Source organism: Vanacampus margaritifer, chromosome 2 (assembly GCF_051991255.1).
Source record: "Vanacampus margaritifer isolate UIUO_Vmar chromosome 2, RoL_Vmar_1.0, whole genome shotgun sequence".
Taxonomy (NCBI): Eukaryota; Metazoa; Chordata; class Actinopteri; order Syngnathiformes; family Syngnathidae; genus Vanacampus; species Vanacampus margaritifer.
In genome coordinates this window covers 13977127-13991737 of record NC_135433.1, presented here as the reverse complement: position 1 = coordinate 13991737, position 14611 = coordinate 13977127, and the positions used below count along the sequence as shown (strand labels likewise).

General features: G+C 38.8%; 2 protein-coding genes across 6 annotated transcripts in view; one reads left to right on the top strand and one right to left on the bottom strand.

Annotated features, from left to right (window-relative positions):
• Positions 1-40: 40 nt before the first annotated feature.
• Positions 41-3928, top strand: rnf113a (ring finger protein 113A). The gene is made up of 10 exons (XM_077559273.1): positions 41-387; positions 479-558; positions 908-1006; positions 1131-1238; positions 1382-1491; positions 2063-2169; positions 2246-2335; positions 2473-2566; positions 2644-2750; positions 3785-3928. Exons 1-10 carry the CDS (start codon positions 282-284, stop codon positions 3853-3855), a joined length of 972 nt encoding a protein of 323 aa, XP_077415399.1. The 5' UTR covers positions 41-281; the 3' UTR covers positions 3856-3928.
• The window catches only part of strada (STE20 related adaptor alpha), an 11704-nt gene continuing 989 nt past the window's right edge, over positions 3897-14611 (bottom strand). For 3 of the 5 annotated variants that reach the window (XM_077559271.1, XM_077559270.1, XM_077559272.1), the window contains 9 exons: positions 8262-8364; positions 7038-7159; positions 6823-6931; positions 6614-6737; positions 5623-5794; positions 5382-5486; positions 5030-5298; positions 4924-4966; positions 3898-4326 (listed from right to left, as the gene is read on the bottom strand). In XM_077559271.1, coding sequence (XP_077415397.1) covers positions 4171-4326; positions 4924-4966; positions 5030-5298; positions 5382-5486; positions 5623-5794; positions 6614-6737; positions 6823-6931; positions 7038-7159; positions 8262-8313 — 1152 coding nt within the window. In that variant the 5' untranslated portion in view covers positions 8314-8364 and the 3' untranslated portion in view covers positions 3898-4170. Of the gene's footprint in view, positions 4327-4923; positions 4967-5029; positions 5299-5381; positions 5487-5622; positions 5795-6613; positions 6738-6822; positions 6932-7037; positions 7160-8261; positions 8365-13766; positions 13796-14611 lie in introns of all 5 variants that reach the window. The other 2 variants (XM_077559269.1, XM_077559268.1) reach the window with 2 other exon arrangements.

The window sequence follows — 14611 nt, the reverse complement described above, 5'->3', positions numbered from 1 at the left end:
ACTTCCGGCTTTGTAGAGGGCGCTAGCGCTCTCGCGAAGAAATCTCGCTGTATTTCCGGTTTTACGTCTTCGCGTGCTTTCTGCTAAATATTTTACCAATGAATAAAAACGGACAAGCACTAGTCAAACATCGTGGATAATGCGCAGCCTTAAGTCTACCGACATTTATTTTTATAAGATAATCACATTTTCATCGAAGTAATTCAGTGGCAATACTTCCAGGTCTGTAGGGGGCGATGTAGGGAAAGAGTTGGGTCGTGTTTACTAACTGAGCGGACAAGATGGCGGAGGCGGACAAGTCAAAAACAGGCTCTTGCACTTTCTTGTTCAAAAAATCCACGAAGAAATTTTCGGGACGAAAAAGAAAGGCCAGTGACAGTGATAAAGGTACCAGTGCCGATTTAAATGAAATTGTTACGCTTCCGACCTATTGTAATATGCTAATGGGTGGTTTTCTACTTAACGATCCCATGTTCAGACGGCATCAGTGATGAAGAGCTCAGTTCAGTGGTCAGAAAGGATAAGAAAGAAACCCGAGAAAACCCGATGATTCAAAAGGTAACATATGTTAAAATATTGCTTATAAGTAAAACTGGGGATTTATTCTAGTTTTTTTCATGAGGACGATTTTGTGCGTCCTCGCTGAGGTGCACTGGTTCTACGAACAACATGACAGAGAATATCTAGTTTACAAACAAACAAAAAAGCACAACTTGATTTGCATTAATGTCAATGGTGTGGGAATTCTGTTGAAATCAGAAATCGGATGTTTGTGGGTTTTCAGACCATACTGTACTTCCCAGCCCTACTTTAAAGATGCGAAAAATACATTTTATAAAGGAAATTTGAATGCTGAAAAAAAGAAAAAGAATCTCAGATAGTAGCTTCATGTGTCCTTTGTGTCCAGTCCAAGAAAGCGGAGAAAGAGGCTATGTCCTCCAGTGAAAGTGATGATGACAAGAAGGACAAGAAGATCACCGTTTCATACAAGTCCACACGCTCAGCTGTGAGTTGTCATTATTACTGTTATGTGTTTCATCATGATTATTATTTACAATAGAATAATATGCACCACTCATTATCTAAATGTAGCATCACCCAATTCATTTGCACTGTGCACCTTTAAAAAGAAACCAGAGGGCCCAGAGGACATGGGCGCTACAGCGACGTACGAACTAGACACAGAGCGTGACAAGGATGCTCAGGCCATTTTTGAGAGGAGCCAGAAAATCCAAGAGGTAAACCACATGTTTAAATGTGCAGACATTGACTTTTGTTAGCCAAGGATGGTCCAGTATTTTATTTTATTTTGATAAATCATCAAATTCTGACTATGTTGCTCATGATTGCTGCTGGATGAACTCCCTTGGGTCCTTTCCAGGAGCGGACGGGCAAAGAGGACGATAAGATCTACCGCGGCATTAACAACTACCAGAAATTCATCAAACCTAAAGATACTACCATGGGCAATGCATCCTCCGGTATGGTCCGGTAGGTAACCATCAACCACTAATTAGGGCTGGGCCATCAGAATTAAATCTCACACATTTTTCACCACAAAAATAAGCTTTTCAATTCAACCCGTGCAAATGGATGGGTTTAATCATCTTATTTACTTTTCCACTAACACAATAGTTATCAGAATACAGTGTTTACACTGGTGGTGGTATATAGAATATTATTGCAAAAAAGTAAGTAAATGTATTAGTAAAACATTTTAAAACGTCAACATCATAAATTGAACCACATGGCTCAGCTAGTGAGGCCAGATGAACTCTGCAGCATCTTTGTGGCTTGGAATATGTAAGTTTCCAACGTGATTAAATCATTGCTTTTGCGCAAATACATATTAATTTTTGCCATGTTTTTGTCAATGTTCAGCATGATTGGCAACACTGGCATTGCTTTTGTAAAACTTGCTCAAACCATGTTGCCAGTCATTATTCTAGTGACTACAGCAGGGGCGGGATTTGAACTCCGAAAGCCGTTAGAACTAACTGGCTAATCGACAAATTTATTACAATTGCACAGTCCTCCCGCTCATTTGTGGCCCAACAAACAGGAAAGGACCCATCCGAGCCCCGGAGCACCTGCGAGCCACGGTCAGGTGGGACTACCAGCCGGACATCTGCAAGGACTACAAGGAGACCGGATTCTGTGGTTTTGGAGGTAAATAAGAGAAGATAATCGAAACGTCAATCAAATAATTAGACAAGCTAAGTACACCTTCCGGTTCTTATGTCAGACAGCTGCAAGTTCCTCCACGACAGATCCGACTATAAACACGGCTGGCAGATCGAGAGGGAACTGGAGGAGGGCAGATACGGCGCCAATGGTGAGCTTGCTCACACCCTGAGATGAGACCAGTGGAAAATGTCATATCACGATTATCATGAAAGGATCACGATCCATGTCGCATAATTTGTAATGGGAAAAATATATTTTTTATTCTTACCTAACATTGTACTGTAGATGATGAAAACTACGAGGTGAGCAGCGACGAGGAGGACTTGCCATTTAAATGTTTCATCTGCAGGGAGTCCTACAAGAATCCCATCGTCACAAAGTAGGCGGTTATTTTGGTTTGAATCGTTTGTGTGTGTGTATACACTACTGCAAACTCACATTTCTACCTCCTGTCAGGTGCCGCCATTACTTCTGCGAGGCCTGCGCTCTTCTGCACTACCGCAAGTCCAAGCGCTGCTACGTGTGCAACACTCAGACCAACGGTGTCTTCAACCCCGCCAAGGGTGAGACTTACGTCTCGGTGCTACCATTGGGATTCTTGGCCTTAAAAGAATCTCTGGGGTTTTTCCCCCACGAATATCAGATTTCCCATTTTAATCTACCCCCCAACACGTTGATTTATATGAAAGCCCCTCCTCCACTTTCTTGCATTTGCCACATTTGTCCTGATATTGCATTACCTTGCATCAACTTCCATCAAAATAATACCAACTATTTATTTTCTTTGTAGAACAAGTGCTTCCTCTTGGAGGAAAAAAATGTCACTTTAGCCCTAACCGTACAGTGGATCGTTGAGATACAAGTTCATTCGTCCCATGACTGCGCTTGTAACTCAAAACACTTGTATCTTAAATCATCTTTCACCATTGAAATGATTGTAAATACCATTAATCCGTTCCACCGTTCCCCAAAAATGTTGTAATGGGTTTTTGATCAACTAATAGATATTACTATTTCATAATGGCAAATACCTCAAAGTGCCCTGGGGCTCGTGTTGCGAATGTCACATGACCAAACTCAGAAAACATGTGAGCCGTGTGAATCGAGTTCACTGCCACCATACAGCACTTGCACCTCAAAATTTTACTCGGCCAAGTAATGGTTTGTATCAAGAAAAAAATTGTTAATTGGTCACTCATATTTCAAAGTACCACTGTATATGTAAAGAAAAACCATAAATTATTGAACGTTGTACATGTTATTTCATGAATGTGCCACCTTGGCAAAATATCGGCTGCTTGGAAAGAAATATGACCTCGGGTCAAAAGTTTACAATGTGGATATATCACTGCTCTTTTCTTGTCGTATGTGCAAAACAGTGAAAATTATTCTGCTCATGTTGTCCATTCTGAGCAGGAATTAAAGTCAGTAGAGGAGTTGGAAAAGTCACTCATTTTGGCAACACTGACTGCATGCTTTTGTTAGTGTATGCAAAGCACTTGAGCAGGAACCTGCGTTTAACTATTAAAGCTGCTAAAAAAAAAAATACAGGTCAATTAATCACCTACCACATGCTCATACTTCATGTTTCTTACAGACCTGCTGGCCAAGATAGAGAAACGCAATGCCGCAACTGACCTGCCGCCATCTGACGAAGATGACGACTGACATCACCACCACCACCACCACCGGACTGTTTTTGTGTATATTTTGAATAAAGTTATTTTTTATCAAGTGGAAACATCGCTTTTATTGTCAAATGTAACATTCATGCACAGGGAACAGTAAAGGAACATGCAAACGTGTGTGATGAGTGAGAGGTAGAGCATCTTCTGTACAAAGCCTGAGAGGAGAAGGAGGCCATTTTAAGACAACAGCAAAATAAGTCAAAGGAAGCAAAATGGCAACTGCCAGCTCGCCACCTCCAAAAAGAGCAACGTCAATTTATTTACACTCGGCACGGCTCGTCCCTATCTGCTGACGTCAGAAGTCCCAGTCGTCCATGTCCAGGTGGCTGAGGCCCGACTCCAGACTGGCCAGCCAAGACGGCGAGGGCGGTGGCTGGGAGCTCTCGCCGCTACCAATGGACGACGCGGGCTTCAGGAGCTCCGGAAGCACCTCGGAGGGACGCCGCTTGATCTGAGAGATGCGGGCACACAATCACTTAATCCAGGGTGGGACAAAACCTGCATCCTTACATTCTTTTGCTTTAACGTCATCTATTCATTCCCTCTTTTATGTCACACTATTTTTATTCATGCCTCCTTACATTCTTCACGAAAATCTACTTTTCTGCTTTCCTGCATTCCCTCACACCTGTTTTTAATCATACACCATTAAATCCTTCCTTCTGCCACCTGAACCTGCTTATCTGCCTTCCTTTCATTGCACCTACTTTTTATTTATCCCTACCACTTGCCTACCTTTATCACACCGTTGTTTATTCATGCATTCACATTCTTCCTTCATTTTACCTACTTTCCTGCCTTCATTCATTCCCTTCTTCCTTCACATCTGTTTTTTTTTTTTAATTCATGCATATTTACATCCTTCCAGCCCTTAAACCTGCTTTTGTACCTTTCAACCACAGACCGACTTTTCCACCCTACCTTCTCTTAGACTCGCCTTCACTTACCCATTATATGCCGGTACCTTTCATGTAAAAGGGGCTTATAAATCTATCGTGTTCCCAGTGGACTACAACAACGTCAGGATAAATTCATGAGTCATACACACCTGCTTGAAGAAAGGATGACCTATGAGAGCGGAGGCAGAGGGTCTAAATGAAAAAGGGGGGGTGTCAGTTTCTTTAATAAAATTTTATGGCCGACACTGACTCTACCTCTTCTCCGGGTCCCTCTGAAGACACAACTCGACAAAGGCGTGAAAATGCGGCGAGAAAGTGCGGTTGTACGGGTGTCCAGACGAGGAGGAGGAAGCTGGTTCACCATTGGTGTGACGGACCCCGCCAACGCTGCCGCCTCCTCCCGGCCCCTCGCAGATGCCCGAGTCTGCGCCGGAGCGTGACGGCTTCATGGAGAGCTCCTCTGGCGGGATGGTGGTGGTGTCCAGCAAACATGGCACTGTCCCGTTAAGCTTCTCCAGCAACATCTGCGCAAGGGAAGCCCGGGAAAAAAGTGAGTTGCGGTCCTTTGTGCAATGTCCAACATCAGGTGGATGGCATCTCCTCTTACTTGCGTAGCCGGCATGTCCTTAAAGGGGACGTGTCCGTTAGCTAGCTCACATGATGTGATGCCCAGGCTGTAGATGTCTGAGCGAAAGTCATAGCCCTGCAGGTTCTGAAAGGAGAAAATAAACATACATGAAAACAATTATGTAGTGGCTCACTGAGCTGACTTTGCTGGGCCTGTACCTAAATAAATGTTTGAAAACAAACAGTTTGAGAATCCCTAAGCTAGAGTGATTTTGCCGTACCTGTTGCAGCACCTCAGGACTGAGCCACGGCAGCACCTTAACGCTGTTCTGCGGGAAGTCGTGCACCACCTTGGCCCGTTGGCCATGTCGGATTAGGCTAAAGATGCTGCGAAGTCCAGACATGCGCACCTGGCCGTCAGCCGCAATCAGCACGTGACTGGCTTTCACACTCCTGCATGTAACACAAAATGTTGTTAAAAACATGTAACATACTGTATATATATAAAACAGTTTTTGTCAAGTGAAAATGATGTTTACAACTAGGAAATGCGGTACGATAACAATGCTTGTTAGCAACGTTACACTCTATTGTGAGTGTGAGATGAATACATTCTGGCAACTATGCACTGGATTAATTTGACATGAGCGTACAATCAGTGTTATGCATACACATGTAGTGTGTATGTCACACTTCACCATTTACTGTAATGTTGAAATTTAAATTACCTTTTAAATTGCACTCATTGTGACTGTATGTGAGTAAATTGTGTCCTTTATTTCATTATTTAAAATGGCTTTAATTTTTCTCAATTTTGTATTAAGTGTAAAATAATTGTTTTGCTGAAATACTATGCATTAATAGAAGTTTCATACACTTTAAATGTGACTCTATGACAATTTATTATTATTTTTTAACTATCACATATTTCCCACTTTGTACTTCATCGTACTATTGTTATTGCAATACAAAAATCAGCATGCAATATCTTAGTTGAATTTCTAGTTGGTTGTACATACCGTAAAGTCCAGTGAATTTAAAGAAAAAAACAAGGCGTGGGGTATTATAGAGGGGCGCTTATAATATTAAGAAACAAAACATTTTCACATTGTTTAGATGTTTACCAGTACCTTACACAGGGGTGTGTGCAATTCACAGGATCTTATGGTATATCATTAGTACAAATTCAGATGTGTGAATATTGCTGCTGCGGCAACTTAGTTTTCGTCATGAGATAAAAGACAGCATCCATCCAAACATCCATCCATGTACCTGTGCACATATCCCATTTGGTGGATGTACTCCAACGCTTTAAGAATACCCAATAGGATGTAGGCAATGGTGAGCTCACTCATGCCGTCAGGGAAATACGTGCTGACGAGCTCTCTGGCTGAGCCTGGGGAGAAAGAAAAAAAAGGGGGGGGGGCGATGTTGGCGTGTCAGCGTAAGGCAGAATTGTTATCCACATACCAGCATCTCACCATAAGCCATGAAGGGGGTGATGACCCACAGCTCGTTCTCAGCAATAAAGACGCTCTTGTATGGCAAAATGCTAGGATGGTGAAACAACTTGGACACGTGCAGCTCGGCCTGCGGGTGCAACACTAATGTGGTTAAAAACTCCAAGGGTTGTCTTTTGAATCAATTCCTTGAGAGAAAGACAGGAGCAGATGACAACTTTCAGATAGATGCTGACCTGCAGGTAGGCGACCATGTCGTTAGTACACGACTCCAGGTCGATGCGTCGTATGGCCACGTGCTCCCCGGTGGGTCTGTACTGGGCCCGGTTGACCGTCATCAGGTGGTCCAAGCCTTGACCTGTTGAACAGACAATCAAGTGTCACTCAAATGCTCAAATAGAGATACTCTGTAAAACTAAGGAAGTCCTGAATAAGAAATCATTATATTGTTTATTATTATTACCATATCTGACCTATTGTGTGGAAATCTGGGGAAACGCATATAAAACAAATACCAGTCCTGTTTTCAAACTGCAAAAAAGAGCCATAAGAATCATAAATCGATCAAAATATACAGAGCCAACTCATTCTCTATTTATTAAATCAAATACAATTAAATTTTACGACTTAGTTGAATTTAAAATTGCACAAATAATGTATAAAGTACACAACAATCTACTCTGCCACAGTACTCAGAAGCTGTTTGGAATTAGAGAGAGTCCTTATAACATAAGGAAAAAATTAAAACAAGAACAAATATTAAGCAAAGGTGTGTTTCTGTAAAAGGTGTTACATAGTTTGTGGAATAATTTTGGAAATGACCTCAAAAGATGTCAGTCACTCGCTGAATTAAAAAAATAAATTGTTTAAAAGTAAAGTTTAAAAAAATTACTTACATCCGACATGAGTTGTTCAAATTGTATATATGCTGTAATTTCTTTGGATGTATCGTTATGAGTGTAATGAAAATCGTATAGGTGAGTATGAGGATATGATTCATAAATGTATTACGGTATATAACTATGACTTTCATGTACATATGTTAAAGTGCACTTGTATTGATTAGGTTTATACATTTCCGTTAGTTGAAATACATTACCTTATCATTTTATCAACTTAAAATGAAAGGGTAGGACTAGATACGTTTTTAACTTCCTCCTACCCCTTTTAAACATATAAACTCTTTTCTTTCTTCCTATTCTTGTTTTTCTTTTTTTTTTTACTTCAACTTATATTTTAAACTTGTAATGTGTTTTCTTTGTTTATATGTTCAGTAAAACCATAAACCAAACCACACAAAAAGAGTCATTTTCCACAACCTTGTGGCATCCATACAATTACAGTACATTATAAACCTTTTTATAAATTACGTATTTTCACTATTTGCGGCAGAGCTTGAGCCCTTTCAACCTCGGATAGCGTGGGTTCACTGTACTAATAAAATAAGGAGAAGAGCGTACCGATAACAGCGAGCAGCTGGTAGGCGCTGCTGTCGGGGAGGAAGCTGCCCATGGTGTCTCGACGTGGAAGAGACGTCACGCTTTCCCTGCTGTCTTCATGGGCCTGGACAAAGGTGCAAGAAAGGAAACATGGATGTTCAATTAGACATGATGACATTAACATTGATTTAACAAGGACCAAAAGATGTCCAATTCACATTTTGTTCCTAATATATGTTCAGCGTTATCTGGGTCAATCAAGTCAAACTAATTAGTCACCATTTATTATGTTGTCCTTGACAGTTTTGTTGTTAGTCAGCATGATTGTGTGACAAGTGATGGTCTTTTCTAAATCAATTATGACAGATGCATGTAATGGCCAGAGCCTCGGTGCACAACATCTGCACTTTTCCCATTGAAAGGGTTTAACACCCACACCTTTCCTGCTTCAAAGATATGGATTATCATTTAAATTCTGAATAATTTTCCCAATTAATAAAGCTTAGTCAAATACAAGGTTTATGACATAACAGCATTTTGAGAGTGCAATGGGAAAAAAAGCCTACTGAGTGGCGCAAGAATACATGGTCACACAGCACAGGAGGGCACAACTAGCTAGCGCTGAACTTGACATTATAATGGACTACAAGTGTTTCTCATACAAATATTTACTGTTATTATGACCTTGCTCCTGCGTTTGCGTGGGTTAGTGACAACATGCTACAAATTAGGAACAAATGTGGTCACTTTAAGTCACCCTGGGAACAAAACCTTGTTGCAAACTCAACCAGTATTTATGATTTATCATATTGTCATTGACATTTTTTGGTCTTTCCTGAGCAGGACCTTGTAACAGTTACATAATTAGTATTTACACACATAAAAGTGCCTGCATAGATCTGCACTACGGCACGTTTTAAAAGATCTGCTGCTTGTGATCATTCATATGAACACACAACCAAGAAGAAGCCTAAGGGTCAACCCCATTTGATACATGGGAAATGTTGCAGACTTATCCACAATAGGTAAAAATACACAACTGAAACCATACAAAAAGTACATTCAGTTCCCAGATACTTTGAAGACATTTTCAAGTATTAAAACATACGTTTGAACACACCGTAAACCTGTTTGAAAACAATGTCTGTGTACATGCATGTGCCTTTAACCCCTGGGCGTTATTTGTCCATTTTCTGGCTTTTTTATGCTTTTCTGTTTTTCATCAAAGAAAAAGCATTTGAAAAAAATACACTAGGGACCTGACATTTTACCAGGATTGTTTAAAAATGTAGAAGTTCAAATTGGCGCCATGCTGTAATTTATAATTATTACCAAACAGGAGGGAGAGATTCACACGAAGTTGTTGTAATAATGCCCGATTTTGGCTCATTGACTCCCATTATAAATCACAGTTTTTGATATGCTGTAAACCTGATGTTTTATAATGCATTTTCCGTGTTTACTGATGCAATCGCTTCTTTGATGAGTCATAAACATGAAAATAGAGGAATTTGTGTGTTTAGAGTGTTAACACAAAAATCCACTAGGTGGCGCCAAAGGCTAATAAATGAATACAAAATGCATGCATTGTTATGACTTATGGACTTGTTTGAGCCTCTAACTATGTCATATGAAATATTCAAATTATTATTTTATTTTATATATATATACAGCATAGTTAGTCTTGCTATTAGCATAATACTGCTATTGTTGTCCATAGGGGGCATTAAAAAATAAAAAAATAAATAAAATAAAAACTATATATGTGTAGATAGGTCTGATGCCACTGAACATTTTGAGTGGTTGAAAGTGAAAAAAATATTCATAAATGACCAAGTTATCTCACTTCAAAGGAAATGCCTGATTTTGGCAAAATTACGAAAGAGTTTTGTGCTATTCGGAAAACTGACATTGTGTGAAAACTGGGCATTCGGAAAAAATTCTATTGTTATGACTTATGGACTTATTCAAGCCTCTAAATATGTCATATGAAATATTCAAATTAGTCTTTTATTTTATATATATATATATATATATACAGCATAGTTAGTCTTGCTATTAGCATAATACCGCTATTATTGTTCACAGGGGACATTAAAAATTTTAAATTAAATAAAAACTATATATGTATAGATAGGTCTGATGCCACTGAACATTTTGAGTGGTTGAAAGTGAAAAAAATATTCATAAATGACTAAGTTATCTCACTTCAAAGGAAATGCCTGATTTTGGCAAAATTACAAGAGTTTTGTGCTATTCAGAAAAATGCCATTGTGAAAAACTGGGCATGCATAAAAAAATGATATTGTTATGACTTATGACCTTGTTTGAGCCTCTAACTATGTCATATGAAATATTCAAATTAGTATTTTATTTTATATATATATACAGCATAGTTAGTCTTGCTATTAGCATAATACTGCTATTATTGTCCATAGGGGGCATTAAAAAAATAAAAAATAAATAAAAACTACATATGTATAGATAGGTCTGATGCCACTGAACATTTTGAGCGGTTGAAAGTGAAAAAATATTCATAAATGACTAAATTATGTCACTTCAAAGGAAATGCCAGATTTTGGCAAAACTACAAGAACTTTGTTTTATTCAGAAAACTGCCATTGTGTGAAAACTGGGCATGCATAAAAAATTAGATTGTTATGACTTATGGACTTATTCAAGCCTCTAAATATGTCATATGAAATATTCAAATTAGAACTTTATTTTACATATATATATATACAGCATAGTTAATTTTGCTGTTAGCATAATACTGCTATTATTGTCCATAGAGGGCATTAAAAAAACTTCTTTTTTTTTTTTTAAAAACTATATATGTATAGATAGGTCTGATGCCAGTGAACATTTTGAGCGGTTGAAAGTGAAAAAAATATTCATAAATGACTAAGTTATCACACTTCAAAGGAAATGCCAGATTTTGGCCCAAATTACAAGAACTTAATCAAACTATAATAACGCCCAGGGGTTTTTAAGAGGCGGGGCCAGGTGCAGTTGGTTGTGACGTAACGGAGTGTGTATGAACGTGAGCAATAGCAGCTTCAATGCAAGCGGGCTGACTGTCTTTTACTGTTGTCCAGCCCTTCAATAAGAATCTGAAAAGTGAAACTTTGACTGTTGCTCACCTTTCCCACATTCAAGGGCATTACAGTCAATAAGTATACTGTAAAAAACCCAAAATGCTATGTATCAGGGTTGAGATTAGAACAATAAACCACAATATAGCAGAGAACATGGAAGTGGATATTGCAGATTATAAACACGTTGGAGCATGTTCAATGTGTGAACGAGGTGTCAAAAACCACAGTTACATTAGTACCATCATCAACAAGTCATTCAATCATAAAACATATTTGTAAATACATACTGTGAAGCAATAAAATGTGAAAGTGCATGAGGGTCTGCTGTGTCTCTGTTTTCTGGTACATTGCCGCAACCTCTGTGAGTGGTGGTAGTGGGGAGGAAAATACGAGACTGAAAATCCAAGGCGACGTTTGTCGAAGTGACGGCGGCGGCGGTTGGAGCAGGCGGACGTCGCCATGCATTGCCACAGCGGAGAACGCCATCCAACTACCAAAAGCCGCACGACATTTGCAAACACTCGGGACTAACATGCGTCCTATGTGATCTGACCACAAGCAGCCATTTTGTGATGCAATGATAGACAACTTCTTGTACTGGATCTAATTAAAGAGAAGGGCTGGGCGATATGGTCTTATCTGATTTGCGACTTTAATCCATTTACCCATGGCTTACAGAATACAAAAAGGATGATATTCAAAACAAACTTTGCTTTTTAATTTTTTTTTTAAATATCTTCCGCTTTGAAGTTGCGTGACCACCATCTGGCGTGGGGGTGAAAATGTAAAAAAATGTGCAACATACTTCTTTCAAACGTGCACATTAGCCAGTGCAACTAAATGCTTCATCTAATTGCGCATGTGTGACCAGTGCAGCGCTGCATCAAACGACATGATAAAGGCACAGGACCTATGGACGATCTGGTATTTGCTTTACTTCTCCAGCTTTCCATTCTTTTTCAGCAGTTTTTTTCTGCCAACTCCCACAGAAATAACAGGATAAACATTCCTTAACAGATCATGTGAATACTGTATTTCCTCTCAGGGGAAAAATATATATAAAAAAATTGTATATTCAAATTATTATTTTAAAGCTGCACTTTGTAACAATTTTCCCAAAAATATCTTTACAATAGCCTTTTTATTTGATCATTTATAACTGAAACATTTTTAATTAGTAGATTAACACGTAGCTGTTCATAATGGGAACTCCTGCAAGCCTCTGGCCAAAAGTTTACAGACGGGATTCAGGTTCGAATTTCTCGCCCTTAGTCTGCAGATGTGACGTCATATGCACGTTGTATATATGAAGGGAAAATGCAGTTTCATTTTCCGGTCACAGGTGGCAGTAGCGATTCAAAATGAAACTTTCTGCTTCAGTAGCTTTAAATGTTAACATCACAAAATGAGCCATCCAGCTACATGGCTCACTGGTTGGTAAAAAGGATATGGAAATTCTACACACCCCTGCTCATTGACCAGGTTTTTGTGATTGGAAATTAAAAAAATTATGCATAATTTCAAAACTTATTCCACAATTAAGTCATTCACTGCCATTGACGGCTATTAACGTCAAAAATCTGTTCTATTCTAATTCTATTAGTTTAACATTTTTTCCCACTTTTGTTAAGAGTATGAAAACCTAGAATTTTTTTTGGTACATTTACAACAGATATAAAATTTGTGATTAATCGTGAGTTAACTAGTGAAGTCATGCGATTAATTATTATTCTAAATTTTAATTGCCTGTCGCCCCTAATTTTTTATAATCTTTTTTTTTAATGAATTTATGGCAGTGAATGAGTTAATGTGGCCAACCTATACAACTCAACTGACAAAAAAATCTATATTTTAAAAAGGGGAAGTAAAAATAAAAAATAAAGATTATTTGGTTGCACAAGTGTGTACATCGTATTATAGCTGTGGCTCTGTTCACAATGAACCACTCACATTTTAACTTATGTGAGTCAGCACACAACTGCCACCCTTTAAAGCAACATACAACTGAAAATTAATTGACCTTCCTTCGATTGGCAGTGTGTATAAACATTAATAGTGCAAATATCAATGGCAAAAATGTGACTCATGACAAACTTGAATTCATCAATAAATTAGATTAAACAGACCTAGACCTATAAGAGTTATCTTTATATATATATATATATATATATATATATTTTTTTTTTTTTTTTTGCCAGATCAATAGGAACGCATGTGAGCACCTGGTGTGAACATCCTACAGTGAGCTGACTGAAATCAGAGCCCATTGAGGAAATAGGGAGCAATTACCCATGCATACTGAATAGGTGTGAAGACGCCTGAGGTTGGTGGGCTTCCACACACAGTGATAAACTTGTGCGCACACACAGGCGCATGCTCGCACATAACAGGCACAGAGGGCGTGGTGATGCAATGACAGGACACTTACTTCCCTGTGAGAGAGTTCCTGAGATTGCTCTGGGGTAGAAAGACCACATCAGTGACATGAAGACATCAACACGCACACATATGAACACTATCTCCCGACTAGATTCGGGGACCACCTTAGTTGTCATTTGCACCTAAAAGTTTCCTCTACATGGATGGCCTAAATTCAACCATATAATTGCACAAGATGGTGGGAACACAGAAAAGGCAAGAAACCAGTGAACCACAGCGAGATACAAAACACTTCAACAACTCTAACAACATAATTTAACTGAAATTGACAATTTATGTGGACCTAAATGCCAATGTAGCCTATGGAACCTCAAAAGAGGAAATGGCAAATATACAGAAACAACATGCCTAATTTTTGTCTTTTATTTATTTATTTTTTAAATCACTGAAAGGACATGAGACTTGCCCCAAGCTACAAAAGATTAAATCACTTTTATTATTTTAAACTTTTAAATTCCAGTTTATTATTTGAATTAGGGACTTTTTATGACCCCAAAAAACCCACACAAAAAGTTGTCTTCCATATACCGTAGCAATAGCAGGGTGGTGAGGTGAGGCTTTAGTGGGTTAGTCTTGGATATGTCAAAGATGAGCAAGAACATGGATTTGATTGCATTAGTATTTTTTTTATGTTGTTCAAAAATACTCCCTCTGTAAACCTTTGTGCCTCATAAGTTTCTCTACTTAAACAGGTGATGTGATGGTGGTGCGGGTTCGAACCTCTAGCAAAACGGCTGGACAATGAGAGTAAAAACGCCATGGTTACATATTGTTGGTAAAGGTTTCATGGTGACAATATGATATTAAGAAAAGCCAGCCAAGTAAGACTATCTT

What these genes read in the sequence shown, in the direction of transcription:
- rnf113a (XM_077559273.1), top strand. Translation starts at nt 282, where the DNA reads ATGGCGGAGGCGGACAAGTCAAAAACAGGCTCTTGCACTTTCTTGTTC. An exon ending in GCATCCTCCGGTATGGTCCG is followed by an intron (nt 1,492 to 2,062) that starts GTAGGTAACCAT and finishes CCCAACAAACAG; the next exon opens with GAAAGGACCCATCCGAGCCC. An exon ending in AAGAATCCCATCGTCACAAA is followed by an intron (nt 2,567 to 2,643) that starts GTAGGCGGTTAT and finishes ACCTCCTGTCAG; the next exon opens with GTGCCGCCATTACTTCTGCG.